Consider the following 25,013-nt stretch of genomic DNA (forward strand, 5'->3'; position numbering starts at 1 on the left):
AATTAACTAAAAAAATTAATCATGATTAAAAAAGTTAGGGTTAGGGTGATTAAAAAATTAATCATGATTAATCACAATTTTAATCAGACTGTTAAACAATAGAATAACAATTGAAATTTATTAAATATTTTGGATTTTTGTCTACAATTTCATATATATTCTGTGCTCAATTGAAATCAGTGTATGTTATTTTTAATATTTGCACTGTAAAAATGATAAAAGAAATAGTATTTTTCAGTTCACCTCGTACAAATACTTTAGAGCAAATCAAAGTATCTCTTTGTCATGAAAGTGCAACTTATAAATGTAGATTTTTTTTGTTACATTACTACACTCAGAAACAAAAAATGTAAAACTTTAGAGCCTACAAATCTATTCAGTCCTACTTCTTTTTCAGCCAATCACTGAGACAGACAAGTTTGTTTATATTTACAGGAGATAATGCTGCCCTCTTCTTATTTACAATGTCACCAGAAAGTGAGAACAGGCATTTGCATGGCACTTTTGTAGCCAGCATTGCAAGGTATTTATGTGCCAGATATGCTAAACATTCATATGCCCCTTCATGCTTTGGCCACCATTCCAGAGGACATGCTTCCATGCTGATGACGCTCATTAAAGAAATAATGCATTAATTAAATTTGTGACTGTACTCCTTGGGGGAGAATTGTATGTCTCTGCTCTGTTTTACCCACATTCTGCCATATATTTCATGTTATAGTAGTCTCAGATGATGTCCCAGCACATGTTGTTCATTCTAAGAACACTTTCACTGCAGATTTCACAAAATGCAAAGAAGATACCAATGTGAGATTTCTAAAGATAGCCACAGCACTTGACTCAAGGTTTAAGAATCTGACGTGCCTTCCAAAATCTGAGAGGGACAAGGTGTAGAGCATGCTTTCAGAATTCTTTAAAGAGCAACACTCCAGTGCGGAAACTACAGAACTTGATCCACCAAAAAAGAAAATCAACCTTCTGCTGGTGGCATCTGACTCAGATAATGAAAATGAATATGCATCAGTCCACACAGTTTTGGACTGTTATTGAGCAGAACCCGTCATCAGCATGGACGCATGCATTCTGGAATGGTGGTTGAAGCATCAAGGGACATATGAATCTTTAGCATATTTGTCATATAAGTATCTTGCGACGCCGACTACAACAGCGCCATGTGAACAACCGGTCTCACTTTCAGGTGACATTTTAAACACGAAGCAGGCACCATTATCTCCTGCAAATGTAAACAAACTTTTTTGTCTGAGCAATTGGCTGAACAAGAAGTAGGACTGAGTGGACTTGCTAGCTCTAAAATTTTACATTGTTTTATTTTTAATGCAGTTTTTTGTGTACATAATTCTACATTTGTAAGTTCAAATTTCATGATGAAGAGATTGCACTACAGTACTCGTTTTAGGTGAATTGAAAAATACTATTTCTTTTGTTTTTTTACAGTGCAAATACTTATATTACAAATAAATATAAAGTGAGAACTCTACACTTTGTAGTATGTGTTGTAATTGAAATCAATATATTTGAAAATGTAGAAAACATCAAAAACTATTTAAATAAATGGTATTCTATTATTGTTTAACAGTTTGATTAATCACCCAATTAACCACAATTAGTTTTTTTAATCGCTTGACAGCCTTAATTACAATGAATTTGTATTGCAAGGCATGTTTTATAAAGGAAGAAGGATGTTTGTAATAAATGTTAGTGCAGTCTCAGCTGATGTGCACTAGCCTTATACCATAGGTGGCTATACTGCAGTCAGATGTAAGTATCATCCTCAAAAACTCATAGTCTACTGAGGACTGTTGCACTAGCCAGAGTGATCATGGTTGGTGGCGTTGCCCCAGGCATCATGTAGTGAAGTTTCCAGATATGGTTCAATCCTGTGAACCCCCCGGGTGGCACCAAGTAGGATCAGGACATGCACCCTTTGAGTGCATGTTGTGCTGGGGTGTTTTTGTCACTCTTGGCGATATGTACAAAGATTGTGCAACACTGCTTTTGACTATAATGAGTGATTGAAGAAAGGCCAGAAATGTGAGATTATGACATTTAAACAAATTCAAACCACTTTATGCTCAGGATTTGGCACTGACAGTGGATATGGAATGTCTCTAGCTGCTTCAAACTTGCCTATAAGGGAGGGCAGGTTTCTAACCTGTATTGCAATTCAGGTTGTACATGGATTTGATAGATCCTAAACTTTGTCTCAGCACAAAGATTTTTTTGCATCCATAAGCAAGACATTGACTTCATGCAGGACTCAGTGAGACCTATTAATCAAAACGTCCAATTTGCTGTGACCATTTAAACTCTGCTTGCAGCATAAGTAGATGAACTCATTACTACTATCACAGTATTCTGCCCTACCTGTATCAGAGTTTCTGGTGGCCCAGCACTGAGGTTCTGGACCTTGGGCTTCTGCCATGAAACATACAGTCCCATAGTGTAGCCACTATCTTGAAGACCTTGGACAGTGGGGTTGAAATTCTATGGCTTTTCCACAAGCAAGATAGCATCGTCGTGTCAGTCTTGGTCTCCCATGGGATGTGAGGCTCATAGCTTTTTCCCCACAGGGCAGGGGACCTGGGGCTTCTACTGTTTGGGGTGGGGGGGGAAGCTTGGTGCTAGGGACATTGGGGCTGGGGGGCTTCCCTACTTTCCAATAGGGCAGCTTCAGCTGGGGCTGGGGACACTGGGGCTCAGGGCAGCTTCTGCCAGGACTTGGGGCTCGGGTTTCAGCCCCATGGGGTGGCTTCTGCCATGGCTCAGGGTGCCTGGGCTTGAGGCTTCTGCCCCGGGGAGGGCCGTGCTGGAGATCAGGGCTTTAGCCCAGAGTGGGTGGCTCTGGCTTCTGCCCCACAGGGTGCTGGGGTTCAGGACTCCAAGCTTCAGCTGCCGAGCTCTAGGGCTCACGGCTCCCAGTGGCCCTGCTTGGCAGACACCCTGAAATGGCTTGCAGCCCCTCAGTGGGCCAGGGACCCCCAGTTGAGATCCCCTGATATAGGACCAATGGAAGAAGGAAATGCATTATGGGTGCACCTTGACACTTAATATCACTTTATTTGACAACTGAGCTGAGAGGAAGGATGGAAAGAGTGGAGCTGGCTGAGACATAAGGAGACTTCTCTGCAGAATCTATACATCCCAGCTCCTTTTTCTCCTCTATGGGGAGAGGAACAGATATAAAGATTCTGCTCAAATATGTGGAGTACTCTGCAGTCTCTGGCCAGGCTGTGTAGAATGGATGGTAATGTATAGAATGGATGGATGTGTAGAAAAGTGGTTTAAGAGTTGTTTCAAATCATAGGGTAACTATGGTTCGTTTCCAGCTCATATACAGCCCAGTCAGGCATCCACTGTCATCAGTTACAGTCTTTCCATTGACATCAGTTGGCATTGAATTGAGCCTATAGCAAAGGTGCTTAAGGTAGATTGCATTACATTTTGATCTCAAATAGCCTCTGAAATAAATTCATCAGCTGCTGGTCTGCAACCAACAATCACTTTACTATTTTGGTTTTCTTTACAGCACACAGACTTAAAATGTGTGCATCATTTTTAAGGTAGAGTGACAAAACCTGTTTAGCTTTCTATATTGTATTTTCTTTAGCTTTCTATATTGTAGCTTTCTTTTCTTTAGCTTTCTATATTGTATTCAGAGCTGGAACTTTTTTAAGCACCATTAATATGAAAATACTGTACTACCTCTTCCTTCAACCCTTAGCAGTTATAATCATATTTTCTACCCATTAACAAGAAAGTTGGAAATATATAAGACCATCTCATTAGCTGCTCAACATGTAAAGCTTCAGCGTTTACAACCATTTATGCCATCTGGGAGTCTGACAATAATCCAATTTGTATTATGTCGTACAAACTTACTAAAGATATCCCAAAGGCAAATGGATAATACAACACAAAATAGGTGTCACAAACTTCACCCATCGTATAAAGAATCTTCAGTGCAGTGAAATTCTACAGAAGTGTTACTTTAATTATTTGGGGGGAAACACTATGTGATGGAAGTACTATGTGTGTCTCTTAACCTTTGGACACTTAGTATACTGGATGCTTAAATGGTGTATCAATATATATGTAATCAACATGACAGCAAGGCTTAATCCTAATTGGTGATGAACATGTTAATTAACAGAGACAGAATGGTTTGTTAATCTGTCACTAAGCAAGAAGATGCACATTACTTGTTGTAGCATTGACTGTTCGGCTTTCAGTAAAAAAGTACTGAGCGTCACACTGCCTGCTTTTCTGTTACACTCAGAGAGCTCTGAGGTTGACTGCAAAAGCTGTAACAGGAACTTATAGAATGTGACTAGGACACTTTATGGACATAGCATGTATAAGTGGCTCCTGATAATAATTAAAGCCCCAGTTCAGCAAATCGCTTAAGGTGGTGCTTAAGTCCAATGTTGAATAGGAATGGACACAAGCATTGCTTAAGTGCTTCACTGAAAGCACGTGAAAGTCCTAATGAATTCAGGTCGTAATACAGGTCTTATTTATGCACATATATACAAAATGTTCTAAGGAAGCCTTTACAAATTTTACTAGCCTACTCACTCACAGTGAGTAGTTGGTTTTTGTTTGTTTGTTTGCTGAAGATTTTTTTAGAGAGCTAAATGGGTGGAATATTATTTGTGTTTTTAATTATCTTCAATCAGTATGGTTAAGGACAACTGAGTATTTTAAAAATATTGCCAGCAATTCCAAGAGAACAACCACAGAGGCAGGCAAAATCTAGAACTGCTATTGCACAATGTTGCAGATGCTGAAATCTCCATCCTGATTTCATCTGGAGCATAAAATGACTTGTATGTTTGTTATATAGGTATGATTATTTACTGCTGCATTTGAAGGGATGTAGGTAAATGCATATTTTAATCAAAATTAGGGGGAAATTTGCAAAAAATATTCATGAATATATTTTGCAAATTCTCAGTCAAACCGGTCACATTCATACCCATTTTGATTGCTATTCAGAATTATTCATGCCAGCAAAGTTTGGAAAATAATCATTTTTTTTTTTTCAGAAAGAGAGAGAAATTAATTTAATGACAAAGCAAGATTCTATTTCAAGCAGAAATTGAAAGAGTTTGCAAATATTAGGTCATCCAATCATTTAGTGACTCAGGAGCAACATCATATTGCATCTAGGAGGATTTAGGTGACCAATCACATGATATAAGTAGCAACAGAGGATCCTGTGGCACCTTTAAGACTAACAGAAGTATTGGAGCATAAGCTTTCGTGGGTGAATGCCCACTTCATTCACCCACGAAAGCTTATGCTCCAATATTTCTGTTAGTCTTAAAGGTGCCACAGGACCCTCTGTTGCTTTTTACAGATTCAGACTAACACGGCTACCCCTCTGATATATGATATAAATAGTGAATCGTGAATAGCAAATACATGAATTCTTACAGCAAAGTTAATGAGAAAACATAGGCTAAAATAGTTTACAGAAGTAATTTGTCAAACAAATGCTAATAAACAAATTCATAACAATCTATATCCATTTGCAGATAGTTCACAAACAGAAAAATATGGTAATTTCACTGGAGTGTGAATTTTAGGCCTGATCCTATTCCAGGTTAGTCCTAAAATTTATGAACATTGCAAGGAATCTGGTCTGATTTTATTACTACCAGGGAAGTTTTGCAGTGTCATATTTCATTGATAAAAATTCACATACATGCATCTCTAGTGAATTTTCTAAGAGGCATCAAATAGACTATTAACAACCACTGGGAAAGTCTTCTTTCCTGCTTTCAACTTTGGGTAGGCAAATATTTGTGAGCAACACCATGTTCAAGAGAGACGAAAGGGAGTTTGAATAAAACCTGTAGGTTATGTGTCTTTGAGTCTAATTTATGATATCCCTATGAAAAAATAAACATTAAATACATGTCCTACCTGGTTGTTGCATTATATATTCATCCATTAAATTATAGCCTAGAGAAAACATATTTATAATTCATATCACATTCATGCATTTATCCTGCTCAGATGTAATCCACAAATTGTATGTTTGCTTTTCCAATGGCCACAGTAATATATAATCACTAAGCAACAATGTTATTTACTTCTTCCCTTTAGGGGCCGATGTTATCAATTTTGATGGCCATGCTGTGTTACCATACAGATTCAAGAACAAGAAAATGAAAACATTGAAAGATGTCATCACTCTGAAATTTAAAACCTCTGAAAGTGAAGGTGTCATCTTCCATGGAGAAGGACAGCAAGGAGACTATATCACCCTGGAACTGAAAAAAGCCAAGCTGGTCCTTAATTTAAATCTAGGTACGTTTATTCTTTAAAAATCATTTTAGGTACATAATTTAAATTCAGATACCATTCTCCATTTTTCTTCTTCTTTTGCTTGTTATTTTAAGCAGTATCTTATAATCAGATCATCTGGTGAAAATGCTGAACCTTTTCCTGTATGCAGTATTTTTATATGAGTGTAGATTATGTCTTACTAGCTACGCAAAATGTCAATAATATGAAAATGAAACCACAGATAGAAACACGACAAAAAACAATGACACCTAAAAATGTACTGTTCCCAAAAATGACAAGAGAATCTTATTCTTGGTATAGGGCATACATGGTGCTGGTTAGCTTTACACAGATTCATTTACAGTAGAAGTAAATGGCTGTGGGAGAGAGGGAGCTGATCAGCGGCACCAGGGGAAAGGCCAGGTGAATTTAGGAAAACTTGGGAAGCTGCAGAGAAAACAATGAGGGGCCCTCACTGAGAAGCCATGGGCTAATGCCAAGCTGAGGTCCAAGAAGACTGCCTTGTAGAAAGTATAGCCAGAGGGGAGGTAGAGTGACAGATCTGGGCTGCAAATACTTAAAGAGAAATCTTGCCCCTACTGAAGTCAGTGGTAGAACAGGATTTCACCCTGAATGTCTGATATGATCTTCAGATGTGCGTGTGGAGGGGCGGGAAAGCTTACCGATCTCAGTAACCTGGTGCCAATGTTGCTAGAGCCTATACCCTAAGCAATGTGAGAAGACTATTGGGCCATTTTGGGAAGCTATTTTTCAAATGGGCCCATTCTTTTTGTTAACTTTGAGATTGGGAAATTAGTAGGTTGGCTTTTGTTGTGTATTCAGTATCTAATCCATCATATAACTAATTCTGTGGCAGGATTTAAGGAGACCCTAGATGATGAGATTAAGAAGTGTAGGCTGTGTTCATAAAATCTGAGCATTAGAGAGCCAGAGTCAGATACAGGCTCCGTCTGTAGCCAGTTGCCTCATTAAGGAGTCATCTATATATTTATTACTACTGAGTCCTGCCTCTTTCCTTCTGCAAGAGATATTACAGGCTTATGAGCAGTTTGGTTTATAGGTTGAATTAAATAAAATAGTTTTGCTCATATAAGAAGGAAAGTGTGTATGTAGCATTAGGTTCATTTTTTCTTAAAACAAATACCCTTTAAAATGAGGTTTCATGTAACTTTTGCCTGCTTCTCTTGCAGTCATGTGAACAGTAAATTATTCTATTCATGTATTATTTAAAATGAATAGTAATTATTTCCACTAGCATTTTCTATTCTGCTCCTTTTTCTAAAGATCAACAATATAGCCAGATGCTGATGAGGACAGCACATCTTCCTGTAGCACTAATCTATTTTTAACAAATTTCACTGAAATTATAACCCATTCATTTCTCAGTTTCATTATATTTCTCAGATCAGCCAGGTTGAATAATATATAATAGCTTCCATAAATTTGCTTGGCTGGGGTGTGATGATACACTCTGAGGAGATAGGGGAGGGAAGGATCTATGAAGACTCAAAGTCTGAGTTCCAGTGATGTGTAATGCTAAGAAAGTTTCAGCTCCATAAATAGATTTAGATTATGCTGCATTCAAAACATGGAAGATTGTGGCACAACTTTCTGATTTGTTCTATTCGTCCCTTATTGCTGAGTAAGACCAGGCCTACACTAATATATTTTGCCAATATACCTATGTCAGTCAGGGGTGTGAAGAGGTGTAATCCCTAACTAACATACCTGTGCCACCAGAAGTGCCTAGTTTAGATGCAGTTATACCAGCACAGTTATACTGTGCTTTTGCCAGTATAGCTTCTTTCCCTTCTGGGGCTGGAATAAGCTTTACCTGCAAAAAGCACAGTTTTTCTGGTATAAGCTGCATCCACAATAGGAGTGCTTTGCTGGTATAATATGTCAGTATAGGTATAACTGCACATCCTTCCAAGTGTAGACCTGGCCTATAGCTTTTCTGTTATCAGACCCCCGAGGGCCAAGTCCTCATCTAAGTCAGTATAGTTCCACTGAAGCTGGGAAACTGGCCCAAAGTTTAAATACTTTAGTGAAGGTGACAGCTTTTCATTTTCTAGGGCTCGAACACAGAAAATCTTTGATTGAAAACAAGTTTATAACTAACTAGAAGTGGATATTACTATCATTCTCCATCAAACATTTTCTGTTATCAGTAATTACTTATATACCTCACAGATCAGATATTTGGTATACGACAGCTAAATATATTAATGGCAAAAACTTCCGAATGGACAGATCTTGACTTCACAGCAGTAATGGTAGGGTGTATGCAGTATGTTTCTTGTGAAATATGATACAGCAAGATAAATATGTTTCCTAAATGGCACTGAGTGTGAGTTAATCATCTGCTGTTCTTCTCATCCTCTCTGTCTCAGGTAGCAACCAGTATGGCTCAATTTATGGTCACACATCTGTGATGACAGGCAGCCTCTTGGATGACCACCATTGGCACTCCATTGTCATAGAACGTCATGGGAGGAACATCAATCTAACACTGGATAGGCACATTCAACATTTCAGAACCAATGGGGAATTTGATTACCTGGACCTGGACTATGAGGTACGCAGTGACACCTGTTACTAGTTCTCCTTCATATCAGCTCTTTAGAATAAAGCCAAATGGGGAACCCACAAACAAAAAGGCGATACAACTTTGATGTCCACTCACCAATGCAAGATGTATGGAGAATAAGCAGAAAGAGCTGGAAGTATGTGTACATAAACTAGATTATGACTTAATTTGCATCACAGAGATTTGGTAGGATAAATCTCATCACTGGAATATTGGTATAGAGGGGTATAGCTTGGTCAGGAAGGATAGGCAGGAAAAAAGGGAGGAGATGTTATGTTGTATATCAAGAATATATACACTGGTTCTGAGGTCCAAAAGGAGGGGAGATGCAGACCCGTTGAAAGTCTCTGAGTAAAACTAAAAGGAGAAAAATAGGGGTGATGTTGTGGTAGGGAGGTCTATTATAGGCCACCAAATCAGGAAGCAAAGGTGGATGAGGCATTTCTGGAACAAATAACAGAAATATCCAAAACACAAGACCTGGTAGTAATGGGGGAATTTAACTACCCAGACATCTGTTGGGAAAGTGATATGGCAAATCACAAAATGTCCAGTTAGTCCTGGGAATGTATCGGGGACAACTTTTTGTTTCAGAAAGTGGAGGAAGTAACCGGGAGGACAGCCATTTTGAACTTGATTCTGACCAACAGGGAAGAATTAGTTGCAAATCTGCAGGTGAAAAGCAATTTGGGTGAAAGTGATCATGAAATTATAGATTGCATGATTCTAAGGAAAGGAATAAGTAAGAGCAGCAGAATAAGGATGATGGACTTCGAAGAAGCAGACTTTAACAAACTCAGGAAACTGGTAGGTAAGTTCCAATGGGAAGAAAATCTAAGATCTAAAAGGGTTCAGGAGAGCTGGCAGTTTATCAAGGAGACAATATTCTGGTGTGAAAGAAAGGTAGAAAGAATAGTAAGAGTCCAATATGTCAACACCAGGAGCTCTTTAATGACCTGTAAATTAAAAAAAAAACTCCTACAAAAAGTGAAAATGAGGACAAATTGCTAAGGAAGAGTACAAAAGAATAACAAAAGCATGTAGGGACAAAATCAGAAAGGCTGAGGCACAAAATTAGTTGCACCTAGCAAGAGAGAGAAAAGGCAATAGGAAGAGATGTTATAAATACATTAGAAGCAAGAGAAAGACTAAGGAAACTGTATGTCCTCTATTTAGTTGGGAAGGGGTGTTAATAACTGATGACATCAAGAAGGCTGAGGGGATTAACGCCTATTTTTTTTGTCTTCACCACAAAGGTTAATGGTGACCAGATACTCAACACAATAAATATGAACAACGGGGGTGGAGGCGGAGGGAGGAAGCAAGCCAAAATAGGGAAAGAACAGGTTAAAGAATATTTAGATGAGTTAGATATATTCAAGTTGGCAGGACCTGATAAAATTCCTAGGGTATGTAAGGAACTAGCTGAAACAATCTCAGAACTGTTAACCATTATCTTCAAGAACTCATGGAGGACAGGTGAGATCCCAGAGGACTGGAGCAGGACAAACATAGTACCTATCTTTAAAAGGGGGAACAAAGAAGACCTGGAGAATTACAGACCGGTCAGCCCAACTTCGATACCTGGAAAAATACTGGAACAAATCATTAAACAATCAGTTCATAAGCATCTAGAGTTGGGTTATAAGGAATAGTCAGCATGGATTTATCAAGAACAAAACATGCCAAACCCACCTAATTTTCTTCTTTGACAGGGTTACCGGCCTAGTGGATAAGGGAGAAGCAGTAGATGTAATATGTCTTGTTTTTAGGAAGGCTTTTGACATAGTCGCACATGGCATTCTCATAAGCATACTAGGGAAATGCAGTCTAGATAAATTACTGTAAGGCAGATACATGAGTGGTTGAAAGACTGTACTCAAAAAGTGGTTATCAGTGGTTCACTATCAAGCTGGGAGGGTGCATCCTGTGAGGCTGGTACTATTCACTTCTTTTTTTAATGACTTGTAAAATTGTATGCTTGTAAAATTTGAGGATAACACCAAACTGTGTGTGTGTGTGGGGGGGGGGGGGGGGGTTGCAAGCACTTTGGAGGAAAGGATTAGAAATCAAAACAACCTTGACAAATTGGAGAATTTGTCTGAATTCAACAAGATGAAATTCAATAAAGACAAGTGCAAGGTACTTCACTTAGGAAGGAAATATCAAATGCTCAGCTACAAAATGGAGGAATAAGTGGCTAGGTGAGAGAGTATTGCTGAAAAGGTTCTGGGAATGATATGGACGAGTCAACAATGTGAAGTCAAATTTAATACGAGTCAACAAGGTGAAGCAATTGCGAAAAGGCAAATATCATTCTGGGGTCTGTTAACAGGTGTCTTGTATGTAAGACATGGGAGGTAAGTATCCTGCTTGGAGGTAAGTATCCTGCTTTACTTGCCACTGAGGCCTCAGCTGGAGTACTGTGTCCAGTTCTGGGTGCCACACTTTAGGAAAGATGTGAACAAATTGGAAAGAGTCCAGAGGAGAGCAGCAAAAAGTGATTAAAAGATTTAGAAAACCTGACCTATGAGGAAAAGTTAAAAAATGGTCACATTTAATCTTGAGAAAAGAAGAAAAGGGGACCTGATAATAGCCTTCAAATACATTAAGGCTATTATAAACAGGACTGTGATAAATTGTTCTCCATGTCCACTGAAGGTAGGACAAGAAGTAATCTGCAGCAAGGGAGATTTAGGTTCGGTATTAGGAAGAACTTTCTAACTATAAGGTTAGTTAAGCTCTGGAATAGGCTTCCAAGGGAAGTTATGGAATCCCCATCATTGGAGATTTTTAAGAACAGATTGGACAAACACCTGTCAGGGATGATCTAGGTTTACTTGAGCACAGTAGGATGGATTTGATAATCTCCTGAGGTCTCTTCCTGCCCTACATTTCTATGATTCTATGAACTTTAGCTTTTCTGCTACATTTTATAGCTTTTATTTTAATCAGTGTTTTTAGTTCTTAGTTCTTAGATTTAGTTCTTAGATTCCCTTCAATTTTCCACAAAGCTCTGTAGTTCAATTAATTTTAAATCTCAGTTCCTCCATTTATCTGCTAGATCCCAAGTCTGCCAAACTTTAGTGCCTGCTGTAAGACTCATCTCTTTTCTCAGGCATTTATTTATTTATTGGGTCTTAGAGTGTTTACATTACTGCACAAGTAATGTGCGTGGGCTTTTTAAAAATATCTTTCAGTACTTAGAGATTTTGCTGACTGCTTTAATAAATTATGAAAATAAATACACTTTCCTTAATGGCAAAATGTAAAATACAATAAATAAAACTAAAACAATTGTAAGTGCCCCAAAGTCTGTTATCTCATTCCAAGTGACCAGCATGCTCCTGAACTTGGAGGCTTGTGTTCAAGAATAGAAATAGGGGATTGATTTAACCCACTGACCTTATCTTGTGGCAAAGAAGGCCAAGTAGAACCATATTACTAATATAGGTCCTGATCCTGCATCTCTTATCAATGAGAGCTTGCTCACCAATCAGAATGTATTCTCTGTAAGCAGGGATGAAAGTAACTTAAAGGACGTACCGGTACTCCGGAGTTCTGAGTGGGGGCGTGGCCTAAACCAGAAGAGGCATGGCCTCAATGGGAAGAGGCAGGGCCTTTCAAGATTTAAAGGCCCGGGGCTCCCTGCAGGAGCCGGAGAACCCGGTCCAGTCCGGCACAGCGAACCGGCTTATTTGCACCTCTGTCTGTAAGGGACAATGGGAAGGGAAGATTTAGAGAGAAATGTGTTTCACTTCTGAATTCAACAGTAAATTTAATAATAATAATAATAATAATAATCAGAAGAGAATGAAGAATTCATAGCAAATAATGTCTTAGATTAATCTATATCATGTTTCTATTTGAATACTGCATGACTTGTATTGTCATTAATTTGTTCATTGTCCTAGACTGGTAGATGAATATGTGCAAATGTGTTGAAGCCCATAGGTTGCTTATGGGCTCTCTACTCTGGTTGTATATTTGTCTATTCATTATTTGTTGTTAGCTATTTGTGGTATTTGATTGAGTCACACAGAATTGTTTCTGTCCTTGTAACTTTTATAAAAAGAAGTACAAATGCATCAGTTATGAACCTTACATGAACTCATATTTGAATATATATTTCTGAGATTCTTTTTTTTTATTAATGTTCTTTTGAGTGAAAAACATTCATGTGAATGTTTGGGGGAAATTACTTAAAAGAGTGGCAAATGCTATTGAAGTAAATTAATGGTTTCATTCAAACAAATGTTCATGAATGCCTTTTTTCAGTACTCATCCAGTTCTAACAAAAGCTAATTTACACTTATAATTAGGGTTTTTAAAGTACTAAACACTTGAATTATACCTCACAACAACCTTGAGAGGTAGATATTAATAAAACTATTTTTCAAGCAGGTAAATTGAAAGCACGGTTAGGAAAAGTGAGTTGCCTAAGTCTGCACAAAAAGGAAGAGGCACAGATTGAATAACCTAAGTTTTCTGACTCCCAGTGCCTTGATCTACAAGCTAGAATACATTCCCCCCGAAGGTAGAAATAGAATCTAATGTTTACACGCCAATTAAACACCTGCAGCTGGCCTGTGTCAGCTGACTCTGGTTCACGGGGCTCCAGGTCTGTTTAATTGTGCTGGAGTTGGGCCTGTGGGAACCTGTGAGAGGGGAGGGTCCCAGAGCCTGGGCTCCACCCCGAGCCTGAACGTCTGCATCACAATTAAACAGCCCCGGAGCTTGAGACCCATGAGCCCGAATCAGCAGGCACAGGCCAGTCGTGGGTGTTTAATTGCAGTGTAGATATGAGGCTTGAATCTCTGTCCCTTCCAACCAGTAGGGCAGTTTCCCAGTAGCAATCCTCTGGATTATATTCCACTTTGAATGTGTGTAGGAAGCTCCTCATCTCTGATGGGAGTTACATGAATACATCAAAGAGAGAATATACTTTGAATTTGTTTCAGTAATTCATATAAATGTCAGTGGCTAGCCCTAAACTGTCTATCCCCTTTCCTCTCAATTAACACTGTCTTTTTAGTGTCTAGTTGTCATACACCACATTTAAATGTGCTGCCCTTATGATAAACTAATCATAAATGATAAAGCTGAGAGAATCAAAACTACATTTCAAATAGATAAATTATTTTTTAAGTTTATCTCTTTCAGAAGAGATAAGCAAGCCAGAGAAATTGGCACTATTTCTGATTACGCTTTTAATGCAAAAAAAAAAAAAATCTATCAATCCTTCTGGATTTGTCATCCTGTGTGGTTGTCTCCTTTTTTCCTTCACTTTTCTTCACAATCTTTTTCTTTTCCAATTTACTGTTTTTTTTCAAGCGCATAAATACCGGCTCACCAAAGATTGTGTTGCACCAAATAAAACATTAAGAGTTTGATCCTCAGTTGGTGTAAACTGTTGTCATTTCATTAAAGTCAACAGAGCTTAGTCACCAGCTGAGGACATGGCCACAAGATTATATGAAGAAGCCCATGTGAGCAATTTTTAAAGCCTTTGGTTTCCAGATGCATTGCATTGAATAGGCATTAAATAGTTCTTAAATACTGACTCAAGGCTCTTCCCCTCTTTAAGATGGAAAATGGTATGCTCAAAACATTTTTTAAATAGATAACATTCCCCTTGAGTTTCCTTTTCCTGCTCTTAATAATAACCAATGGAATTGACAATGAATGATGTTTGAAAACTTATTTCTTGCAAAGCCCAGAGTCGGTGCCTAAGAAGTTTGTGTCAGCATTTTTGGGAAGGAATATACTTTGGTATATTATTGGTACTACCATCTGTTTAATATAAATACTAGGGCTGTCAATCGCACTGTTAAACAGTAATAGAATTCTATTTATATAAATATTTTGGATGTTTTCTACATTTTCAAATATATTGATTTCAATTACAACACAGAATACACAGTGTACAGTGCTCACCTTATATTTATTTTTTATTATAAATATTTGCACTTTAAAAATAAAATAAATAGTATTTTTCAATTCACTTAATACAAGTATTTTAGTGCAACCTCTCTATCATGAAAGTTGAACTTACAACTGTAGAATTATGTACAAAAAATAACTGCATTCAAAAATAAAACAGCGTAAAATTTTAGAGCCTACAAGTCCACTCAATCCTACTTCTTGTTCAGCCAATCACTCAGACAAACAAGTCTGTTTACATTTGCAGGAGATGCTGCTGCCCGCTTCTTGATTACAATATCACCTGAAAGAGAACAGACATTCTCACGGCACTATTGTTGCTGGCCTCTCAAGATATTTATGTGCCAGATGGACTAGAGATTTATATGTCTCTTCATGCTTCAACCACCATTGCAGAGGACATGTGTCCATGCTGATGATGGGTTCTGCTCGATAATGATTCAAAACAGTGTAGACCAATCCATGTTCATTTTCATCATCTGAATCAGATGCCACCAGCAGAAGGTTGATTTTCTTTTTTGGTGGTTCAGGTTCTGTAGTTTCCGCATGGGAGTTTTGCTCTTTTAAGACTTCTGAAAGCATGCTCCACACATCATCCTGATCAGATTTTGGAAGGCACTTCAGATTCTTAAATCTTGGGTCAAGTGCTGTAGCTATCTTTAGAAATCTCACATTGGTACCTTCTTTGCGTTTTGTCAAATCTGCAGTGAAAGTGTTCTTAAAATGAACAACATGTTGGGTCATCATCCGAGCCTGATATAACATGAAATATATGGTAGACTGGAGGTAAACCACAGTGTAGGAGACATATAATTCTCCCCCAAGGAGTTCAGTCACAAATTTAATTAATGCATTATTATATGAATCACCATTAGAGGTCAGAGATTGATTCCAAACAAATAATTTGACTGTCTCCCCTACCTTGTTTACAAATTTTTCTGTGATGGATATTTCTTCCAATTCATTTATTATTTGGTATATTTCTTGTTCAATAGCTTGTGAGTGAGCGATTCATGGTGAAATGTGTAGAATGGGCTGAAAGGTCACCTGGTATTCTTTGTTCCAAATAGGGATGAATGTTCGTCTCCAGTGTGAATATTTGCAATTACAAAATCAAAATTTGCTTTCTTCCATTTTTTTGCGGTGCTTATTTAAATTTGCTGTTTGGGCAAACAGTAGTGCTAGCTATCTCATTTGCTGTGTGTGAATGTTCAGGAAAGCAAATACATCTGCAGCATATTTGTTTAAAAATTCTAATATATTTCCCTCCAGTTACTATCTACAGTCTCTTGTTTGTTTTTAAAGATAACCTTTGGTGGCATGCCTTTTTCTGGGAAGCCAAGTTCAAATAGCAGGAAAAACTTCAAAGGCTGTATGGAAAGCATCAATTACAATGGTAATAATATCACAGACCTTGCCAAGAGGAAGAAATTGGAACCTTCTAATGGGGTGAGAACTTTTTCATGATCATCTAAACTTCTGAGAAGTAAAGGAGCATACATAGATAGTGTGCCTCTGTGTGTAGCTGATATCCATGTGATATATTCTAGTAACATGATATGATAAATAACTTTGATCACATATGCATATCATATACGCAGTTTACCCCATACTTATGAGCACATTACTTTACCCTTGTGCCAGCTCCTCCTGGGTCTTACTCCAACATTCCAAAATGTTTGTGTAGTTTCAGACAGCTGCCACTTAAAAAAAAACCAACAACAACAAAAAACCGATAACTTTCTCCTTATCTCGTTGGATTATACCTGCCTGAGGAGTTAGATTAATTCCTGAGCCAGTAATAGCTTTCTTAGATGTAAACATGTCATGGCTTTAAAGTCTAATCGCTCATGTCCCTAAAGAGCTAGTAGTGGGAATACCATTGGGGAGAGGAGGATCTCCACTTCACCTGGAAGGCCTCAAGATATCGGACTTTAAAGTCATGATTTTTTCATAAATAGAAAAGCAATTTTGGAGGTAGTTTACATTATATTAATTTCAATTTTTCTCTCCCTTGCAAGATCTGCACAATGGTACTCATGATAATGAAATCCTATGTCTTTACCGGAGGAGGGATACAAGAACTAGTCCCATTAATATTTTTAACTCTCTAAAAAAATTCCTAAAATTGCTTTTATGTAATATATGTGGCACACATGGAATACATGCTGTTGTAGTGTAAAATAAATGTTTTACTGTCAGGAGTCCAGGATGACCTGCCTACATCATTCATGGCTTCCCCCTTCATGAGCATTGCAATGCTCACAAACTCATGCCAATAATATCTTCATACAACATCACACCATCATGTACTCTTTATAAATGCACATGCATATATGGTGGTGATAAATTGTACAAAATTCCTAATTGATCTGTACATACTGTATATGATTTTAATATTAATGCTCTGATATAAAGTATCTGAGGACTATGGCTGAGTGATCATGACTGCAGGAATGATAATTTTGAATTTTCTGATTTACACCTTAAAATCTCTGAAAAAGCTAAACTTTAAACAGTACCATTGTATTGCGCAAATAGTACATTTTGTTATTTCTACACCAAGTTTCTTCAGACATGACAAAGCCATTAAACATGATGTGCATGCCAGGTATGAAACTCTGCTTTCAGTATAAGAGTTTTAAAACCCAACCACATACCATCCAGAATCCTTCAGATTCCTCCTGTGCTTCAGGGGATTTCCCGCCAGGCAGGGTGAAATCCACTCAATAATATTGAGTTCCTGTGAAAATGGTGCTCTGTTTTCTATAGGATATGTGGGATTTTAAGTGTCCCACACTGTACAGGACAAATGAGCTAAGCAACACACATTATATGAGAAATCTTTGCCAGATTTTCAGTTGGGTGCCTAATTCAGGCCTGATTCAGAAAAGCATCCCTGTTAAGGAAGGGTGTTTATATGTGTGCTTACGTCCAGTTGAAGTCAATGGGATTTAAGTCCATGCTTAAATGCTTTCCTGAATTGGGGCCCCATATAAGTTGCATGATTCTCAGAACTGCTGAACACCCAATGACAGTCCTGTAACCTATGGGTGCTGTGGGTGTTCAAAACCTTTAGAAATCAGACTACTTATTTGGTTGCATAAATAGGGACAGGGATTGATGAGAATCGTCTTTTTTTTTGTATGAAATTCTATTACTCCTAACATTACAGTGAGATCCACAAATGTAGTGTTGTTATGTACTAGTGCGTCATCAAGAGTCTATTGCAGGCTTGTTTAATTTGATGGTTCTGTTGATTTCCAATTCTAAGAATGACTATAAAAATAGAAGTGACCTTTGTTTTCAGTAGAATTACTTACACTGCCTCACCTCTGCAAAAGCAAAATCAATTTTGTTCTAATTAAACCAACATGGATTTTTATGTTCCTTGCAAAAGCTTTTTTGCTCTTAGTCCTCAACCTGATTTAGCATGAAAACTGTGTTTTGTTGATGATACTATTGTTAACCATGTTCATTCCGGTGGACACTAGGAATCAACTAAGATTGAGCTCCTATTGTAGTAGATGCTATACAAACACAGTGTAGTAGAGAGCCCCGGCCTGACAACCTTACTATCTAAGTAGATAAGACAAACAAAAGGTAGGCAAAAGAGATATAACACGAGCAGAATGGTCAGTGTTAGAGCTGGGAGGGAAATTGTTTTCCTGTCACACTTAACACTATTCTGTGTCGGGATGAACCTGAGACTTTTCAAAGCTTTTTTGCAAAGAGAGAGAGAGAAAGACCCACCCCAGATTATACAAGAACCAGGTGGTCCCGGTGAGTGCTACCATCACCACGCTATTCTGGAACAGGCCCCTCTCAATCTCTCCTGTTCAAGTTGTTACACTTTGTATAAATAATTAAATATTTATTAGAGCAGGGACTTGAACCAGAAATTCCCACATGAGTGCCCTAACCACAGGATTATAGAGTCAGTCTCTCTCGCTCTGGCCCAATAAATATTGAATGATTTATTAAAAAAATGGAACAGCTCCAACAAAAGTGGTTGGGGCAGAGACGTCTATAAGCTGGAGGTTAGAGCCCTCACTTGGAATGTTGGTGACCTAGGTTCAAGCCCCTGTCCCCTAATCATGGTCCTGGGTCTTCCGTATGCCTTAATCACCAAGTTATTGGCTGTTCTGGGGTTGATCTCTCTCTCTCTCTCTCTCTCTCTTTCTGACCAGAAATGACATCCTGGACCTGAGACACATTCCCAACTGGTACATCAACAGATCAGCATTTTCTTACAAAAATCCATTTTGTTGAAAAATTCCCAATCTGCTCTAATCAATGTTGTGGCAGCAACTTTAATGTTGCTTCCACTATTGGCGGGAGGAGGAGGAGGAAGGGAGTAGGGGTTAGCTAGGAGGAAATTGGCTAAATAGAAAGTCAGAGGAAGGAGAGAGGAGTGATGAGAACAGAGTGAGTGAGAAGGAGTGGAGAAAGTATGAAGGGCAGGTGTGGACTGAGGCTGAGGTGAACAGACTGTGCAAGAGGGGACAAGGAGTGGGTTGGAGCAAACAGACAATCAGCACAGGTCAAAGAAAATCCAGTCAAAACCATAGAAAATATCAGTGTTCATCAGTCCCTGTTTAAACTGCATCCACAGCTGCTCTCCTGGCTCCAGTCTCTGCCTGTCCTCCTCGTATTTTCTTTCCCCAAGGCCACATTGTGGGGGAGACAGGAGACAGGGGGCTTTCCCTTGCACAGTTCTGGGCCTGGAGGGGGTGGGAAGGTGTTTCCATGGCTGAACCCCATTTTACCCCGTCTCTCCCCCACCAATGCAGCAGGTCCCCACTTAACCACCTTCTTCAGCTGCTCTGCTGGCTTCAGTCTCAATGCATAAACTAAATAGGAAGGGAGTATTTTTTTTATTTAAATTATGTGCTTTAGACCAGCATTGTGTTAAGCCTGAAGATGAGTAAAAATCTATTTTTAGAAAAATAATGAACCAACAGTTGATAAAACATTAGCGGGGGATATAGGCTTTTCAAAGCAATCCATTCTGAGTTACCTCTCTTTTGAGAATATGTATTCAGTTTGTAGTTCTGTTAATTGGGAAAAGGTTTTAATTTTTCCAGCAGCGGTGATGGCTGGAAATGGGTAGGAAAAAATGACTTAAAAATGTAAACTTAGAGTTAATTTACAGTATAGGGTAAAGATCATAATGCAAAGCCCATGCTGTCTAACTTGAGAAGCTTCCACTGTTAGTCTTCTAGCATACTGTTAATAATTTTGCAGTAAGAACAAAAGTCTCAATATAAATGCGTGGTATATATTTGACTTTCAGATTTCAGTGCTGGATGAGTACTTCAGCAATTGATTCTGAACCTAGTCCATAGAAAAGGATCCATTTCTCTTTGAGAAGTATGAATCTCTTTATTGTGGCAAACTTCAGATGAGTTCTAACTCTTTGCCCAGCCCTAGTAGACAATCTATGTGAACTGGGCTTTACATAAAAGAGTAGTTTCCTGATGATGTACAGTCATGGAGGGAAATAATAATCCAGTTTAGATTAAGTTGAATATCGCAGTAGAGAAAAGATCAGGTCAGCTAACTGACAGAGACACATGAAGGGAGTTATAGCCTAGAATTATATGCTTCTTCCACAAGAAATCCTTTACACTGTTAGCATTTAGGAATACATTATCTCATTCCTGTGTAAGGGATTTGCATGCATTCACTCCCATTAGCAATAGTGGGAGTTACATATGCAACTCTCCCATGCATTAGAGGCAAGAGAGATTTAAAGATTCAAGACAGAATGTCAATCAGTTGTGAAAGCTGAGGCATCTTTGTCCTGGAGAAAATCTCAATTCTTCACAGTAATAAAGCAACAAGACCTCTTAAATGCATGATAATGTGTGCCATGAGCTGCTGTTTAATTCACTAGGTACTAGGACAAAACACTTAGAATGCTGCCTTGTGTACCTGGTATGTTACCATTGAAGTGCCATCATAGAATGTCAGCTCTTCAGAGACACTTTGGTGCTCTGTGTCTACACAGGATTCACTTGTCTACATAGGAGTAGTTACTTCCAGTTAATTGACAGTCAATTAATTCAATGTAGTTAACATATTTGCAAAGGCTAGTCTGGATACTCCACAAATTTTTGTTCCAGGATACAAAATTTGTGATTTACCCTTGTGAAGATGGTCGTTGGCCTTTATCAGTTAGGTGATTATCATGCTCCTCATTCATGCTGTGAATTAAAAGCTTCAATAACTCTTTGAAACAGTGAGGTCCCTAAACTCTTGAATATAATGTTGTGTGATATATTATATGTTCCAGATGTGTGTCCAAATGATACTGTAACACTGGGATTGTAATAAAGACAGACAGATCTTTAACATGTTCAGAACAAACACTTATTTTTTTAGACTCAGGATGTCATATATAGTTAGAACTTCTGTTCTGATGACAGCTAAATAGTAAATCTGCTAATTATACTGCCCTCTAGAAGCAGGATGCCAGGCCATATAATGTTCTGGCACTTTGTATAATATCAATCTGATACGTGGATTGCATCTATAAAAAACTATACTATTCCAATTTGAATACTATAATGCCACAGAAGCTGCTTACTTTTAAATTCATATTTGGCATGGGAGCACTGTGTACTACCACATAGAAGATATGTAAGTGAGGAGAGTCATGCTCTTCCCATGATTGGTGGCTCGTCACCTCCTTCAGTCTGCTATAGATGAGAGTCAATGATATTTTAGGATTTCTTTTTCTTAAAAAAAAATCATTTTTGCTCCTCAGGGGATTAGTAATGACATGCACAGTCTGTCACCATAAGTAATCTATCCCTGGTCAGTCATCTTTACATCTAAACATATGTGATTATTTCATAATTATAACCTGCCTCTCATGCATCTTAACATGCAAAACACCCCACACATTAACTTCAACTGAAGTCTCACAAATAGAATGAAGCTCATACTCAGAAACCACACATTTCTAGCAATATTTATGGATGTAGAGGAGTCTTATCACTGTATTTAAGTTTGTGTTTTTGTGCTTTTTGTTTTAGGGAAACGTAAGTTTTTCGTGTGTGGAACCACATACAGTGCCTGTCTTTTTCAATGCTACCAGTTACCTGGAAGTGCTTGGTCGCCTGAATCAGGACCTGCTTTCAGTCAATTTCCAGTTTCGGACCTGGAACCCCAATGGACTTCTCCTCTTCAGCAACTTTGCCGATGGATTGGGTAATGTCGAGATTGACCTGACTGAAGGCAAAGTCAGTGTCCACATCAATGTCACCCAGGTGAAGAAAAACCGAATAGACATCTCATCAGGTAAGCAGATTTTCAGGGTTTGGGGTTTATTTTAAGTCTCACAACAACCACAGTGAATTCAAAATTGAAAGAGTTTTATCCCTTGGACTTAAGTTCCAAATTCAACAACATTTTTTATTGCAGATTAATGAAATCCGTTATTTTATGCTTTGATGAACAAGAGGTGGAAGATGTGAAAATGGTATTTTCTTTTATAATTTTCTCTCGTCTCATCCTTAGTGTTTTCTGCCTCATTTTGTTTTGAATAGTTGTGCTAAGCAAACATTTATAATTGGACTAAGGACATTTCTCAAGTATTAGAGTATGGTTATGCTACATTTTTTCCTTTCTATTGGCTACTGAGTTTTCTGTCTTTTTAACCCTTACTCCATTATCAAAGCAGCATTTCTTTTTTCTCCCTCCCAAGGGGCAGACAGCATAGCCATTTCAAAGGTTGCTGTCATGTCTGATCTGTCAGTATGGAGACGGAAACCTCTCATGTTCATTCAATCTTCTACCTCCTCATTTCCCCAGAGACCATCAGTGGGTACATCTATACAGGGGAAACTAGCACATTTGAACTAATATGGCGATAGACACATTTTTTATCTTAGCATGGATGAGAGCAGTCACGTTTAAAAAAAACATGGTTAACATTAGGGTTGAGTTAGATTTGAAAAGTAGGAATCCAATAGTTAATCATGACCAGCTAGTGTACTTTTAAACATGGCTGTCTTTGTTCATCCTAAAGGCAGTATTGTGGGCAACATTGTGTTAGTTAAGCTATGTCAGTCAACACATTTTCTAATGTGATGCATTTCCCTGTAAAGATATGCCCAACAGTGTACCTGATCATTGTCCTGGAGAGCTAGGTTACCCAAGTTTGTTTTCAAACCCAAGTGTTCTGAATGTCAGTGAGATACATTTTCTAGAATGGGATCAGGCTAATGCCAGATATCATATATAGCTATTAATTCACGAAGAACTTCATAGACTTACATTTGGACTTTTGGGGGGGAGAAGGGTGGGGCGTATACTTTAATCTTCACCAACATTTCTGTTCTGTCAGTGTTAGGAGGTTAGCATGATGGGGAGAAAAAGAAACCACTTTTTATAGATAACCTATCTGAAGTGTGCTAGCTGAATATTCATGCTGTACACAATTAATAATTTTAAAAAGGGAGCTTTGAGGAAGTGTAAAACAAGAAAAATGCTTTGTATTTTAAAAAAAAATAAAAGTATTTCTCATGTGGATGAATCAGGACAGTAACAATTTATTTGATTGTGGAAAATTTTTTGTGAGTTCTTTTCTTTCTTTTCAGCTCACTAAGGCATAAAATAGAATTGAATAAAACTTTTGCTACAAACCTAAAATTAGAGGGCAGTGTGTTACCTGTTTAGAGGTAGAACTGAATATAATAGTCATAACAACATTTAAAAAAAAATCTAAATGTATTTCGTTCTGAGTTCGTGGAATTGGAACTGTTTTACGAAATATGTCAGTGACGTTTTATGTTATTAGATTTGGTGGTTAGTTATTGTTGTTGTTTTGTTTTTTAGCTTGGCAATATTAACACGGTAGATTTTATTTATTTTCCTGTGTATTTATAATGTACAAGTGATAAGAGTCAGTAGTGCTCTGGATGTAGTGCAGGGAATGGAGAGGGAACATTTTGGCTCATGTGCTGGTACCTCTTAACAATAAGTGCCTTGCTCCCCCTCTCTCCCCCCACCTGCTTGCTCCATTGCTCTGCTGCCCCAAAGTCTGGTTTAAAGACAGGTTCTCCCTGATGCCACAGGGGGCCGTCAGAATATTTTTGCATTGCATTTTGAATAATCATCAGTTTGTTCTAGAAGTATATTTCACAACCTGTTCAGCAAAATATTTTGAGTCCTTAAAATTTCACCAAGTTGCCATTAATTTTGCCTGAAGCTTGACTTGGGGTGAAACCATATAAAACATCAGTTAACATGTTGTGAAGTGGACTCACATGAAGAGGAATCAAAAATGTTTGCACAAACCTCTGCCAAAATAAGCCACTGGATTTTACACAGCTGTAACCTAACGTCAAGATACACAACTTCTTCCAAAAGAAATCCTTCCAATTTACCTGGATGGTTTAATCAATAGTCCAGGAATCACGTACAGCCATTTCATTTTATGACTGTGTTTACTATTCTTGGTCCTTGCTTCCATTGGTGCTGTATATTATGGTTATGGATGTCTTATGATGCTTAATAATAATACACTTGGTAGTACATTTTGGTCTTTAGATGCCTTTGTACTCGGATAGTCATCCTGCATGTCTTTTGATCCATTTTATTTGCTTATTGTCGTTTGAGAATCAGTGTGCTTGAATTGTGTATGCATACGAGGGTAAGGAGAAGACCCTAGCTCTCTATCAAAACTGACGACTTGCTAATTAAATTCCCAACCTTCTAGCTGATAGCTTGATACTCCAGAATCTCTTATTAAAATACTGTGCATCTGTTGTACAATGCCTTATGATGTCTGGTAAGATTCAGATGATATATCAGCTGAAGTTTTTGTTGTCATCTTGGCAGAGCTTTCATATTTAATTAGATTGAATATGTTGTCTACGTACAGACAGGCAGCTCTTATTTAAATATTTCCATGGTATTTTATAGAACATTTGCTGAGTCATTTGCATTTCTAGCATCCTCATAGCACCTATACCTATATTTTTTGTTACCTATTGATGTCAGTGAGATGAATGGTTTACAGGTCATTGTAAAAGATACTAGGTAGAACTGCAAAGTTTGGAGGCAATACAATCAAGTAATCATCAAGGAGAATCAATTGACTGTGGTAAGAAAAGTGAGCACTGCTGTTAAT

General features: G+C 38.0%; 1 protein-coding gene across 4 annotated transcripts in view; it reads left to right on the forward strand.

Moving 5' to 3' along the window:
- CNTNAP2 (contactin associated protein 2) overlaps positions 1-25,013 on the forward strand; it is a 1,641,691-nt gene that overhangs the window by 798,083 nt on the left and 818,595 nt on the right. For all 4 annotated transcript variants that reach the window (XM_008179187.4, XM_065583877.1, XM_042842751.2 and 1 more), the window contains 4 exons: positions 6,133-6,336; positions 8,730-8,914; positions 16,175-16,318; positions 21,913-22,177. In XM_008179187.4, coding sequence (XP_008177409.1) covers positions 6,133-6,336; positions 8,730-8,914; positions 16,175-16,318; positions 21,913-22,177 — 798 coding nt within the window. The remainder of the gene's footprint in view (positions 1-6,132; positions 6,337-8,729; positions 8,915-16,174; positions 16,319-21,912; positions 22,178-25,013) is intronic.

This window comes from Chrysemys picta, chromosome 2, assembly GCF_011386835.1.
Source record: "Chrysemys picta bellii isolate R12L10 chromosome 2, ASM1138683v2, whole genome shotgun sequence".
In the NCBI taxonomy this organism is placed as follows: Eukaryota; Metazoa; Chordata; order Testudines; family Emydidae; genus Chrysemys; species Chrysemys picta.